Source organism: Larimichthys crocea, chromosome XXI (genome assembly GCF_000972845.2).
Source record: "Larimichthys crocea isolate SSNF chromosome XXI, L_crocea_2.0, whole genome shotgun sequence".
In the NCBI taxonomy this organism is placed as follows: Eukaryota; Metazoa; Chordata; class Actinopteri; family Sciaenidae; genus Larimichthys; species Larimichthys crocea.
Genome location: NC_040031.1, coordinates 21,595,107 through 21,610,262, shown reverse-complemented (window position 1 = coordinate 21,610,262; position 15,156 = coordinate 21,595,107). Strand labels below are relative to the sequence as shown.

At 42.8% G+C, this 15,156-nt stretch overlaps 1 protein-coding gene across 3 annotated transcripts in view; it reads left to right on the top strand.

Moving 5' to 3' along the window:
* The window catches only part of carmil2 (capping protein regulator and myosin 1 linker 2), a 40,286-nt gene extending 25,881 nt beyond the window's left edge, over positions 1-14,405 (top strand). For 2 of the 3 annotated variants that reach the window (XM_027272744.1, XM_027272743.1), the window contains exons 32-41: positions 1,545-1,648; positions 3,538-4,456; positions 5,869-5,973; positions 6,721-6,757; positions 7,245-7,313; positions 8,493-8,755; positions 11,019-11,154; positions 11,911-12,000; positions 12,525-12,647; positions 12,745-14,405. In XM_027272744.1, coding sequence (XP_027128545.1) covers positions 1,545-1,648; positions 3,538-4,456; positions 5,869-5,973; positions 6,721-6,757; positions 7,245-7,313; positions 8,493-8,755; positions 11,019-11,154; positions 11,911-12,000; positions 12,525-12,647; positions 12,745-13,334 — 2,436 coding nt within the window. In that variant the 3' untranslated portion in view covers positions 13,335-14,405. The remainder of the gene's footprint in view (positions 1-1,544; positions 1,649-3,537; positions 4,457-5,868; positions 5,974-6,720; positions 6,758-7,244; positions 7,314-8,492; positions 8,756-11,018; positions 11,155-11,910; positions 12,001-12,524; positions 12,648-12,744) is intronic. The other variant, XM_027272745.1, reaches the window with a different exon arrangement.
* Positions 14,406-15,156: the final 751 nt, after the last annotated feature.

The following is a 15,156-nucleotide window of genomic DNA, read 5'->3' as shown; positions in this document are numbered from 1 at the left end:
ACACTTCAGGAGATATGAGCAAAAACAATGTTTTGCTAATTATAGCGCCCCCTGGATTGGCTAACATGAAAAGTTGGCATCAGCTATCAATGGGGCAAGCCACAGTATCTGTGGATATCACAATTTCATTTAAAATACAAACACTTCAGGAGATATGAGCAAAACAATGTTTTGCTTATTATAGCGCCCCCTAGAGACGAAATAACACCATATTTGTTTCCTGGACTAGGGACAGCGCCTCGAAGCCTGACATCAAATTTGGTTCCGTTTCGCCAAAGCGTTCCTGAGATATGAGCTCACATTGAAATCGGCGCCTTCACCACTGATTTTTTCTTTCAAACAGCCCCGCCCACAGTTTTGGACAAGAGACTTTTTTTGTAGGTCCTGCCATGTTGTTCAAAGTGGCTGAGTTTCATAACTCTGTGTCCAAAACTGTGTTGTTTGAAAAAAAAATTCCAGGGGGCGCTATAGAGCGCGTTTGCCCCTCCCCCTCATTAATTATGCAGCCGAATTGTGCATCATATTGCTCTCAACAACCCCAATAAGTTTCAGACAGCTCTGACAAAGTATATGATAGCCGCACACGTTTGCCCGAAAATCAGCGAAAAAGTGAATGGAGTCTTGTTTTTTTGTGGAAAAATCAGCAGCGTGGAGTTTGACGCTCCATCACGGCCACGCCCTCTGATAAAAAGTTGTGATTTTGATAACTTTTCATTGTGGACGCCTTGAGAACACACACGGCAAGTTTCAAGCACATCGGATGAAATCCCTAGGAGGAGTTCGTTCAAATGCGACCCCTGGAAATGAGGCCAAAACGGGAAAAGGCCAAATCTGAGCAAAATTGGACGCCGTACGCTTCACTGTAGCCCGGGGCACCAAGAGACTTTTTTGTGCGTCTGGGCAAGTTACATACTCCCACCGAGTTTCGTGCACGTGGGCGAAACCGTGGCGAGGGGCACCGGCAAAAACGCGCACCTAGGTGGCGCTGTGGAGGCGTATGTGCGCGTGCATGTGTGAGACCTCCAAAATACGTAATTTTACGCCTGACATTGGGGGGGTAGGCAAATTTGCGTGAGTTTTGGGGGGGATATGGGCTGTGGGAAATGCGATTTACTCTTAAACGTCGTTCAGCGTTCGAAATACAATAGGGCCTCGCTGTGCTCGGGCCCTAATAATAATAATATGGATGGCAGTGTAAGAACAGTTTTGAAGCACAGTGAACACTCCCGCCCGATCACTTCAATGTTTTGTGGTAACAGGAGGACATGCATTTGGCTAAAGAAGGTGAGACACATTACGTTGTTGGGCAGTGTTCCCAGTTGGGAGATGTTTTCATGTTGTTTGTCTGATTCAGTCACAGATGTTATGTGAATAACTGTGTCATCTGCATAAAGGTATTTCTACACCCAGACTGACTATAGAAAGTCAAACTTACCCAATAACTGATCCTTGAGGAAAACATTTTTCTATGTCATTAAATTGAATTATTTCCATATTTCTATAATCCAGTTGATGAGCTCACTCTAATGACATTGTTTTTCCAGGAGCCGGTTTCAAAGGTGGAAAATGAGAGCAGTGAGGGGATGGGCAGAGTGGATGAAGGAGTAGAGGAGTTCTTCACCAAGAAAATCATCCCTGACTATGCACTGTGAGTTGAACTAACACACACACAGAGAGATTGAGAGAGAGAGAGAGAGAGACGCACACACACACACACACAGTTAAGGCAAATGAAATATTTGATATGGATGAAGAACATAGCTTGAAATGAAAAGGATATCAACAATATGTTATTTTACTGATGTATGATTTATGCATGATGGTGATTCGTCACTAATTCACTTTGATAAAAATACCAGCATGCATCATATTCTTTCCATCACCATTAAAGTGTGACAGTGCAATATCATGACCTTTACTGACTTTAACTCATGGAGTCGGGTCGGTTAGGTTTGACATGTGATCATTTGATGTCTTAATTGTACCGAGACATGACATGTGCCCTCACAAACTGACTGAAACCATTTGATTTGATGGGCCTATATTATTTAACCTAATATAGTACAGGATAAAGTCAATGAAGCTAAGTGAGCAATTCAACTACAGTTGCACAGTCTTTTAAAGTACTTTAAAGTACAGTTTTCTTTTTGAATGTTATTGTCAGTCTATAACCCAGCTGTGCTTAATGGCTGTGTGTAATGACAGCTGTTCTCATGCTGTTGCAGAACCTCTTGACAGCTCTTATGAGTGGTGGAGCACAAGTGCTATCTCACCTGGTAAATCTCATGTCTCATATACAAAGGCTGAGACCCTGTGGCCCTTTGCAGCGTGTTATCCCCTTCCTTCCACGTTTTCTGCATCAAGTTGTTTCTTAACTAGAAACCTGGCTTACATGATTAGAGCAGAGCAAGAGGAATCTGATTTCTTCTGGAGAATACCAATGTCTAATCAACTAATAACCTAACCAACTTGGTTCTACAGTTACGTTAAACATTTATTTTTGTATTATTGCTATGTCTCTGGAAACAATATCAGCAGTATGTTCACTGGTCCCTTTGTAAATCTAGATTATCCATACAGCTCATCATGTGTTTATCATAGTTCAGACAGCTCTCCCTGAGATTTTAATCTCTGATTAGGAACATTTCCACAAACTTCCAGCTTTTTGGATGAAAAGTTGCTCTTTGTGTTATTCTTACACACAATGACGCCTGTTCAGTCTTATTAGGGGAACACAGAGCATCCTCTCTTCTACGTGTATTTTTTTCAAGGCCAAACATTTCCTGATGAGTGATAAGTGGAGTGTCATTTTTGAACGTGTTTTAAATTTCCTTTAATGTAACACTACATAAACACACATTCCTATATCCTATATTATATTCCTATAGCTGAATGTCTGCGTAACAAGGATTGTCAGACATCCAATGTAACAGAACAGCCACGTTCCAAAAGCAGAAAATTAGTGGAACAACATCAGCAGCTGCTGTCCAATGCGTACCTGTATACCCGTGGTCGCCTCACAGCCCAGCACTGATAACTGCTGTGGCTCTGTAAGATACACTCAAAAAATATGGCCGACAGAGTGTTGGAAAGTCTGTGCACGTCACTGCATACATGAATCATTGAAATCAAAAGGGTGAAGCACTTGGGAGCCTGTGTGAGCATGAGAGTTCACAGTTTTGCCAACCAAGACATACTGACAAAGCAGTTTTTGAAGACAAGGGGGGAAACCAAAATACCAAAAAGGGGACAATGAATATATATAGGACCAAATTTCATGGTAATCTGGCCAGTAATCATCTAGATATCTTGCTCTATGTTGCAGATTGACAGACTGACCAACTGACCCACAGCACCATGCCTGACCTTGCCTCTAGTGGAACAAAAAGTAGTAAACGCTGAGATGTGTGTGCTGTTTGCATGACCATTTCTTGTTGTGGACCTGAACTGAGCATGTGTCTTGAGTCCTGTAGCAGTAGTTGTAGTACTGAGCGTCTCTTCTTGTGTGTTGCTCTTTCTGCTGTCTCCCTGCTGCAGAAAAGGCCGGTGGGAGGAGTCAAACCCTGCCCAAGCCACTCCCCCAGAGACAAGCTCCACCCCCTCAATCCTCTTTTCCTCTTCGTCTGACAACATCACCTCCTCTACCACCACCACTGTCACTTCTCCCTCTGTCCCATCTACTGACACATCCTTTGCATCCACTGATGTACTACCCCTCTCTACATCCTCCACTCCCCCCGCCCCACCCTTTGTCACTACCTCCAACACCACCACCACCACCACCACCACCACCGCACTTCCCACCAAAAACATCAAGAAAAAGTTTGGCGACTTCTTCGCCTTCAAGAGGGCTCGAACCAGCCGAGCCTCCAAGGCAGGAGGGGGAGAGGGAGGAGGAGAGGGCGTGAAGGTCAAAAGGACCTCCATCGCAGACCTCATTCGACCCCTCCGCGAGGCCAAAGAAAGGGAGAGAGAGAGGGAAAGGGACAAGGAGAGAGAGAAGGGGAGAGGGGCAAGGTCAGTGGAGGATGCTAACATTTCTAATGATGCCGCCACCACAGAAGGAACCGTTGCCACCAGCCACCATCTTGCAGGCGATGTGAGGGAAATGATGCCGCCTGCCAAGACATTAACCACAACGACACCTCCCAGTGAGACCACTCCCTCATACCCCACCGTCACCACAAGCTCTGACCTTACCACCGCTACGCTTACTAACCTGGAGGAGGAGGCGGCTCCTGTCTTGCCAGGTCGCACCCCCAGTCCTGTGGTCACGTCCCCTCTAACCGAGCAGGAGAGGAGCAATATGCTGATGAAGGAGATGAAGTTGGGAGGGACTCCATATGGAGAGAGGAGACTGAAGGTGACCAAGAGATCACTGAGGGAGGGCAAGAGCCAGAGTCTCATACTACTGACGGGATTAGAGCCTGAAGACAAGAACGACACACACAGCAAGGTCAGTCTGACAATACACTCAACACTCACACACACACACACACACACACACACTGTCACACGATCTAAAGCCCTAGATGAGTATCAAAAACCACAGAAACTGCACTGCACATTCTTAAAGTGATAGTCCAGGTGTTTTGAGGTTGGGCTGCACAAAGTACTGATCTAAAGTCAGTTTGTTACCTACAATAGTAGTCGTACCTCACTAATTATATACCATATATATATATATATATATATATTATATATATATATATATATATATATATATATATTTATATATATATAGCAGTAGTATAGTGATGTGTCGTTCGCTGCTAATGAGAAACACGCACGTGTGTTCTGCGTCCTTATTAATTAAGGAGTCATGTATAAAATGCGTGTATAAGTGTATAAAAGTGTGTGGTTAGGGTTTTACGGCCTTAAAACATGTATGTTAATTGTACTTACTTCGCGGATTTCGTTTACGCCCACTGCGTGTGTCATGAAACAGGGCAACGTGCCGTAACTAATGTATACAGCAGCGCAGATCTGCCGCTGATGTGCATTCACATTCATATTTGATATTTGAGCCGACCTTGTTTGGTTTTGTTTTTTTCATTTAATGAAAAATATTTGTTCACATTGTCCGTTACAAGAGGGACACAGGACACTTTTACTTTCCACAGGTTACAGCGCACGCACGTGCCAATTAGTGTTCCAACCTGTGCGTCAAGTAAAGAGGCTGCGAGGATGTTCTGGCTGCTGTTTTGTCACGTTACTTATCAGCTACTTTTCAATAAATGTTGTGAAATCTGTGAAATTGTTGTATTTTGACAGGAAACAGGAAACATTTTTTTAAAATAAATCAACGTCATCTAGCGGGCCAGATATAATTTGATGGCGGGCCAGTTTTGGCCCGCGGGCCGCTAATTGCCGACCCCTGACGTACAGAGACTCACTCGTAGCACCTCGCTCTGAATTCAAGGTGGCGATTTCATTGGCTAGATAGAATCACATGGGTAGTATGACTCTCACACGATTGGTTGGTACCTTCCAATGCTTGCTCAGTGCAGTGCTTGGATAGGGAAAAGTAATGTTACGGCATGAAATAGACTCGCCTGTCAAAAAAAAAAAAAAAAAATTCTACAATTAATCTCGGGTCCGGATGATATGGCGATCCGGTCCGGATCCGGACCCCGGTCCGCGGGTTGGGAACCCCGGGTCTATACAGACATACTGCAGCCTTCAAATAGACTCATCTTTACCGGGTTCATGAGAAGAGTGTACAGTATATGAATGTACTCTTGGATTGGACATTTTCTTAAAGCTCAGAGTTCAAAAGTTCATTTACATGATTTCCCATGTTGTAATGTTCAAGTTCAATTTGAAAGCATCCTCACTGTTCTGAATGTTTTATGTATCATGTTCCAGAAACATGCATCTGAGAGCACATCTAGTTTTGAACAGAAGCTTCAGGTGATGCTACACAGGATGGGCGTGTCCAAAACTCCACCTGCTGATGCCAAGGCAAGCCAGGTAGGATGGTTTGGGTGGGGGTTGTACTTTAATGCACACACACCATGAAGAGGCCCTATACTCTGTACCTGGGATTTAGCCTGCTACACTACACGACTACACTACAATCAGTGCAGTATCTGTTTGGTTAAAGGGTCACTTGGTTTCGATCATTGATTGATCAGTTTTGGATAGGTCAGGTAATAAGTAGTAACATGTGAGGGGTGTGGAGCAGTCTGCAAAGACACTGTGTCCAGAGGCCTCCACACAGAATGATACTGCAACTTGGATCTTATTTTATAGTTTTGTGCATCACTCCTATCAGTAATAACATCGTACTCATCAAGTTAATGTCTGGCAACAAGGTGACGACACTAAACAAGAAGTCATAAGTCAGACATCCTGCAATGTGACCTGTACTTACTGTCTGCAGAGTATTCCTCTTTAATTAAGAATTGTTATCAATATTTGAGGAGTTCCCAGGTTGAGTTTTGATAGGTTGTTTAGATAATACGAATAAATTGTGAATGAATGGTATGTTTCCAACCTGTGTGATCCTCTGGTTGCTCATGCTTCTTGACCAGTTAGGTTGTTGCAGTGTTGTCAGCGTGTCCCCACGTCTCAGCCATCCTCCATTGTATTGTGCAAGATTTATATGCCATATTTTCTTTGTTTTTTAGCAAGAGAGATCGTATTATTGTAAAGTGGAACACTAAGTGGTTAATCAAATGTTTTATATTTTATATTGTCTTATTGTCTCTGTTATAGAATAAAGATGAGGAGCTGAGAAAGGCCAACTCTGAAGGTAAGGACTGTCTGCTGTTTTGTCATTTTATGTTTGAAGTGTCTGAACTTTATCTTTAAAAAAACAAACACACACACATTTTACAATCTTCAGTATTTAACACTGAACACAAAGTATGGGATTGTATTTGTTTCATGTCACCAAATTAAATGACAAATATATTTTTGCTCTTGTAAGACCAAGGTGATTTGTGGTGATGAATAAGCACATGAAGTACACGCTGTGATTGGTCAGTGTAATGTGACTGGCTGAATCTGACTTTGAGTTGTGAATACAATATGAACACTGGGCTCAACTGAAGCCATTCTAAAGCCATTCTGCCAGCTGATGCTAAATGCAAATGAAATTCTTCTTTTAATCCTAATGAAATAATGTAAAGCTGCGTGATTTTGTTAGAATACAGTGTTCATATTGTGTTCATTGCATGTCCAGCTTGGATTCAAACTACCCTTCAGCTGTTCTACTATCTACTGTCTCTGTCCTTCAGGTGCTATCTTGGACAAACCTGAACCACCTCCCACATACATGAAGCCCAGAACCATGTCCACTTCATCAGGTATCAGTGTTATCAGTGTTATGCCTATTTATACATAAAAATAAATAATAACAATGATACCATATGCAGAGCCAAATCAGGAATGAGTTGATGCTACTAAGGAGAGTAGTCTTCCTCTGTGATGCCATAAAGCTCAATTTCTGTCCAACAACACATCACTGAGCCACACTGTTGTTCCTTCATTACTATGGACACTCACCAGAACACCAAGTGTGGATTAAATCACCACTAAAATTAGTCCTCACCAAAGGCACTATTTCGTCCAGTTTGACTCTTGTTTGAGCAGATGTTCGGGGTTAGAGTAAGGAGGCAGTCAGCTTGGAGTTGAGAGCCAGAACATTTTTAGAGACTTTGTTGGTTTTGGTCTTTTCATGGGATTTGTTGACAAAAAACAAACTTATCCTTTAAGGCTTAAGAGGTTTTGCAGAAAACTTCATCGGCATTCTATCAGCAGTAATTCATCTATATCAATCAAAGACTGTATGAAACATGGGCGCAGTCTCCTTGATATCACACCACAAATTCCTGAAGCTCTATGTGGTGCCTCTGCCGCCCCAGAGCTAATCAAGAAATGGACGATGTCATCACAGGCTGTAATGGCACACACCTCTCAGTCAAAGCATCCACAATGTTAATTCTGCATAACTTTAAGCCTTAATATCATTTGAACATTAACGGGGCAATTAGCTATCAAGACCAAAATCATCTTTTGTACCAGGCTGTAAACATGTTAATTTCTGCTGTGAAATTGGACATTTGAACATGGGGACTTATGGAGACTGACTCACTTCTGTGTTGGTTTAATTTCACAGCCATGGAGGTTGATGCTTGATATCAACCTGTCTTCATGGTTTCCGGTAAAGCTGTATAACAGTAGAACACAAAGGATATACAGATTACGAAAAGGAACAATGAAATCATGTATAATTGTGTAACATGTAGAATAGGTAAACCTGCTGAAAAGACATGGGACATAGGAAAGAACTGATGACATCTTCAAAATGGCCTCTGGTCTGAGCTGTGTGATGTAACAGTCTGTCTGTAGAACAACCTTCCTGATGTCTCTGGGCCTGTGACGACAGAACACAGGAGTCCAACCTTGAGTCCCTGATTGGACCAGCCTGAATCATTCACAGTGTCTACTGCTGATTTACTGTTGCTCTCACCCTCTGTTTGCAGCTGACCCCAGGCATCCTATGAGAGCACTGGACCCCATTCGACCGGAACCTCCTCTTCACCCGAAACCTGTCCTCCCCGAGCGCCCATCTGGTCCCCTTCCACCTAAACCTGTCATCGCAGCTAAGCCTCCTATCCCCACCCCGGCTACTCCTGCAGGAGGAAGCGCTCGTCCCTCCTCTGCTCCTCCTTCCAGCAGCTCAGCAGAGAGAGTCCAGCTCAGAGCACACACTCCTGATGGCAGGCCGGGAGAGACTACAGCACAGGTAACACAGCAGATATAAGGAATATGATTCAGATGTAAGGCTTTACACCAGTGGTTCTTAACCTTGTTGGAGGTACCGAACCCCACCAGTTTCATATGCTCATTCACCGAACCCTTCTTTAGTAAAAAATAAAATATGATTTTTTTACTGGTGCACAAAATGAACCGCGCATTAACATCACCTTGTTCAAATAACAAAACCAACACAGTGCATGAACTCACAACAACTTACCTCAGTGTGACTTCTGCTGTTGCCTTTGAGAGACCAGTTCAGATATGCGTGGCTTCACCTTGGCAAGTGCCAGTCTCATGTCATTTTCACAGCAAAGTCTGTTCCTTTTCTTAGTTTTTATGTCCAGCATCCTCGAAAACGATTGCTCACAAAGATATGTTGTAACAAATGGTATAAAAAATTCCAGGGCGGAGGCTCCACCGAACCCCTGAGACCGACTCACCGAACCCCTAGGGTTCGATCGAACCCAGGTTAAGAACCACTGGTTTACACACAGTGACAAACCTGTCATCTCATTTATTTTTTAATATTCACTCAGATCATGAAATGTGAGAATTTAATGTGAAAAAAAAACTCCCATAGCACAGTTCTATTTGTATCTTTAGGTAATTCATACAATTGATAAGGTTACATGTTATAAATAAGGAGACATTTGTTTATCAATTAAAATTTGGGTAGAGTGACTATTCATAATGTAACTTGTATGTTTAAGCTATGTTTGATTTCTGTTGAAATTTAGGTGAATAAAAGAGTTATTAATATAAATCTGTATAATTCCTGTAAAAGAATCAGGATTGAGGAAATAGAAGGGTGTCAACAAAGAACAGTGACATACCTCAATGTGCAGACTGCAGAGGAACCTATGGACAACCTATCTATTTAGAGAATATGACAGAAATATAATATAATATTCAGAACTCCGTTGAAAATAAGAGTGTTGTTTTTGTTACCTTGACTTAAGACTTTATATCCTCCAGGTCCCCTTCCACAGAGTGCACCATGTTAAATCACCGGTTTCTGCCCAGAATGGACAAACTAAACAAACTAAACAGACTCCAGATTGGACCTTTTGTGTTTTTCACTCATTTCACAACCACTGTAGTTTCTAGGCAAGAGGGTTGTAATCAGCAACTCCACCTTGATATGCCACAAAATCCTACACATGGGACCTTTAAATAATAGGGAAGCTTAATCTAACAACACAGCTATAGCTACAACTCGCCTCAGTGTGTGAAGATATCTCGGAGATTAAACACAGAAACTGACAACAGTAATGTCAAATAGATTCAGCATGCAGTAAACAGGGCTGACAAAACAATATCCAAGATAAGAGACATTGTCAGCGCCCTCTTAAGTTCACTGGAAAAGGAGTATTTACTGGAACTGAGATCCACCCGTACCAGAGAGACGCCTCACCCTATACCTAGAGACCTGGTACTTATAAGTCGTGGCCAGATTTGGAAAATTTAAATGATCACCTGTTGTCAGGAGGAGTTGACTTGTAGGATCCTAGGATCCTTTGCAAGGGCAAATGAGAAAATATTACACAGTTTAACTCCTAGATAATATTTAACCATTTTAATTGCATGAACCTAAGACATATATACCGTACTAATACAGGCCACAAGATGGCAGTAATGTTGAAGCAAGGCTTTTAAATGTCAGTGATAATTTGTGCAATCTAGCAACTAAGTGACTAACTCAAAGCGCAGTGTGTGACCAGAGTGTGTTAATATAAAATATTAAAAGATTGAAATTTTAGGATATTCTATATTGACAGATTGATTATGCAACTCTCAGTGGCATGATACACAGAGAGGAGCCTTCTGTTGCACCACATGGAAAATATTTGACAATATTGTGTTTGATAAACAGTCAGTACAATTATTAACAAACTTACAGACTGATGATGTTTGAGTCTTTTCCAATTGGGAATGTTTCCTCAAACTGTTTGTCATGAAATGGTCAAGTCCATTAAAATATTATAGAATAGATACATTACAGATTTGGTAAACCAAGGTGTTGATTCTAATATTGTATATCAATGAAGGCACACTAAATATCTTCTATACAACACAATACAATTCAACAACAGCTAGACTATAACCTTGGAAATTAATAACACTACAAACCACTCTTCATTCATGTTTGTATTGCCACGATTGTTCTCTGCGTCCATATGTTCGTATCAGTCATGACATAGCAGTCATATTGTTCTTGCCACTGAGTGCCCTCTGATCTTCAACCTCAGAATGGAAGTCAGGAGGGTCCCCAGGGTGCAGCCACAGCTTCATCCCCCAGGAAAGAGCTGCTTCCTCCAGCCCTGTCACCATGGAGGGCTCCCAGCTCGCAAGATCGCTCTGAGAAAGCACAATCAGTAACCGATGGTAAGTATGACTGAGCTCATAAAACCAAATATCTCATCCAAATCAGGTTTTGGCTGAAGGGACAATGATAAGACAACGCTGCTCTCCTGAGCTGTCCCTACACCTCTGTCCTGCAGCTGACCTGCCAACCCAGACCCCCCTCCACAGCAGCATATACACTACATACAGGGTGAACAGCATACATAGATTATATATGAGTAATAATATTTACATGTTTACAAAACAATGACTGAATTGGCCTGTGGGTGTTGGTGTTGTTTTGGTGTGTAGAGACCTGTAGCACTTCCTGGAGGGGAGAGGTTTAAACAGCTTGTATCCTGGGGTGATGGATCTGCAGAGATGTTTTCTGCACATTTCTTGACTGCTTACCACAGCGTTGTGTTGTTAGTGATGGTGATGGGCAGCAGTGTGGAGGGTTCCCCCTATAGTCCACCATCATCTCCACAGTTTTGAGTGTGTGCAGCACCAGGTTGTTCTGACCACACCAGTAGACCAACCGTCCAACCTCTGTGTGTATGCAAACTTATCTTCATCCTGGATGAGGCTGATGACCGTTGTGTCGTCTGCAAACTTCAAGAGCTTCACAGACGGGTCTCTTGAGGTGCAGTCGTTGGTGTAAAGGGAGAAGAGCAGTGGGGAGAGCACACACCCCTGGGTGGCGCCAGTGCTGATTCTCATCATAATAATCCTCTGATTGGTTCTGGTTCTCTCTGTCTCTATTGCTCACTGTCTGTGTGTGTGTTTGTATTACCTTAGAGAGTCTTCCTAAACCACGACAACACATGAAGCCCCTTCCACAGCGCAGAGCTGTGTCCGTCCATGAGGATACTCTGGCCATGACACAAGGTGAGATCTGTCATACTGGAAACAATGAGTGCCAACACTGAATATGGCAAGGAGATTACAATCAGGAACTACACACACATTTATCGCAGGTTCTCTCAATCTCACCTTCCAGTGTGGCGAGAACATGCAGTTGTACAAAACTCATATAAAGTTCAATTTCCAGTATACCTTAGCCTTAATTTGATGGTCTCTAGACCCTGGATGCAGTCACCGCTCTGTTTCAGGAGCCTAACAGACTGGCCCAGTGTGAAGACTTTAAATTGTGCATATCATATCACAATATGTGTTTCTTTCTGCAAATGTGTTCATGTAAAAACACAGTAGACAGTAGACAATTGATTCTACGCAGTTGTTAAGGTTAATAAATCAATATTATATTTTTGTAAATATATAAACACTGATCAGTGCAGCGTGCGTGCAAGACTGTGTCTTCCAATGTGTTTTGCCATTTAGAGTTTGCTTTCACACAATGCTAATTAAAGTTGAGTCTCAACCTCTTCTATCTCTGTCTCCATCTTTCTTAGAGCTGAAGGCAGTGTTACAGAGGTCGCCCATACGTTTCCGAGTCAACAGAGGGGATCTGCCCCCCTGCACTGAAGATCCATGTAGTGGGGCGCAAGCACAAGGAGCTAAGGAGGGTGAGAGAGGTGTATAATCATGCTCATGACTTACTTTATATGTTTCTTATTCTTTGTTTTGTTCTTTTTCTATCTCAATTTTTCCATTTGTTCTTCATCCACCCAGGCAGTGGCACAGAGAAGCAGACAGCTGGAGAAAAGGAGGAATCTTTCCAGAAAGAGGAGCTGAAGGCAGAGAGAGGAAGGACGGGCTGTGGAGGGACAGGAGGTGAAACCAAGCACCCCCCTCCAGGAGAGGATGAAGCCCCAGGCTCATGGTGTCCCTCCTCTACAGCTCATGCTCAAAAAGAAGTATCAGCTCCCCGACTCTTCAGTCCACCTGCAGCCACTGACAAAGCTCTGTCCATTCTAGAGAGGCCTCCAACCCTAACCCAAACTCCAGAAAAGCATCGTGCAACCCCTACAACCCAGAAATTGAGTCCCAGCACAACCCCAACATTGCCCCAAACTCTCGAAAAACTGCTGGTGTCCCCACCACCCCAAGACAAGATCCCCAGCACAATCACAGCTGCATCTGCATCCCCAGAAAACCCCCAAGTGAGTCCTCTGTCCCACAAGGAGCCAGGTCCTGGCACAGCACCAGCCACAGCAGATCTGAGAAACAGCACACAGGAGAGAGGGGAGGTGGTCTTTAAACAGCACACAACAAAGGCAGAGCCAGCAGACCAAAGAACTGAGCTCCCTCTGTCTGAATAATACACACAGACTGACTAACCTGAGGAGAGAGAGGAGAGAGTGGTCTCTGACATCTCTGAGATCAGGACCTGGAGGGTTATACAAGGTCTGAGAGTAGTGTGAATGTTGTACTGTGCACAGCTAATGTCTGTACAGTCGGCATATTGGCTGTTTGAGGTGAATAAACACAGACTGCCCAAATGGTCACGTGGTCAAATTCATGCAGAACAACAGAAGTTCTGGATGTTCCATAATGACTAATGAAGCTTGCTGACCATAACCTATTTGAAGGGAACATTCTGAAAAAAACAGAAAACTTTTCTTTAACTTTATGAATGGATTAGGCGTGTCCAGTCTTGAGTGACGCTTTATTTGTTTCTGCACTCTGTGCTAATTTACCCCAAACAGAACATTGGCATACATTAGCTGTAGCTCGCTAGCAGCATACACCCTGACCATGTGTCTGCAAAGTGTGTCTGTATGTGTAGACAGCTCATCGTGACTGATGTCAAAAACAGGATATTTTTCTTATCTCTGTGCATTGATGAAGTGGAGTGATAAAGCTGCAGGATGATTCTCTTCACACCACACCGGTCATATCTGCATCCGTTTTACTTTACTTTACTGTAATATGCAACCATGGCACCTCTAAAAGTCACTTCAGTTTTGCATTCAGTATGAGCACACCTTTAAGCAGAGTGTGAAATGAGGCACAGCTAGCACCAGAGATCATGTCAAATCTTTGTTGTTGGCTGGGAAGGAAACCATCACTGTGACTTCCAGGTCAAGACAGGGCTGTTAGTGTTAGCAGATATTTAGGCTGTATCATGTCAATCAAAGTAATCCATTTGAACAGGTCAAGCATTCATAACTACTGAGGTCCTGCAGTTTATGTCATAGTCTCTAACACGCATCTTACTGTCCTACAAGCATAAACATGTATCAGCACTGACTGAGGGAGCTAGTTTCACATGAGATATGAACATTTCCACTTTGCCAGACACACATTGTGTAAACTGTCTGAACAGAAGTACTAAACCATTTCCTTTCAATGAACATCATTTTTTAAAGTGTTCAGGGAGATAAGCTAAAGTTACAACATAAGAACAAACCCACAGAGTCAAGGCTTCGTCGTAAAAATGTTATACAGTGAGCTGACTGATTGTACTCTACTTGTAAAAGTCTGATCTATATACAGCTGTGAAACCCAGTGTACTTGTGTTTTGTAACTATGCACCTGTGAAGGTCAAATGAAGCGCAGAGCAGGAAGTGGTATTTGTTAGCAAACTAAGCAACAGATGGGGCTCCTTATGTGGGATGAACCTGGAGTCTAGGTTTATATATATGAGGAGTAAGTGCATCAGAAGCATCAGGGGGAATCTTCACCAGGGGCCTCATGTACAAAGCATGCGTACGCACAAAAAAGTGGCGTACGTCCTTTTCCACGCTCACGTTCAAATGTATCAAATGTGAAACAATCGTAGAAATGTGCGTGCCCCACGCCAATTTCATAGCTGTCGTACGCACGTTTCTACAGCTATTGTTCCTTTGGCGACACTTAGAGGTGACGCTGGGAAACTGTTAATAATGTGAAAACAAGTAGTCATCAGAGTGATGTGCACATCAGAGACACACTTATGAACTATTAACACACCCACGTGTTTGCAATTATATAAGTGGATATAAAAGCATGCGCAATGTGATGAAGAAAATGATATTAACAAAGACAGCGTTAGCGTTGTTAGAGGACCTTGCAACGGACCGCCGTGAGCGATTTAAGGAACGCAAGGATTTACTTGCAAACCATGATAATTGGCTCATAAGACGATTTCGGTTACCAAGG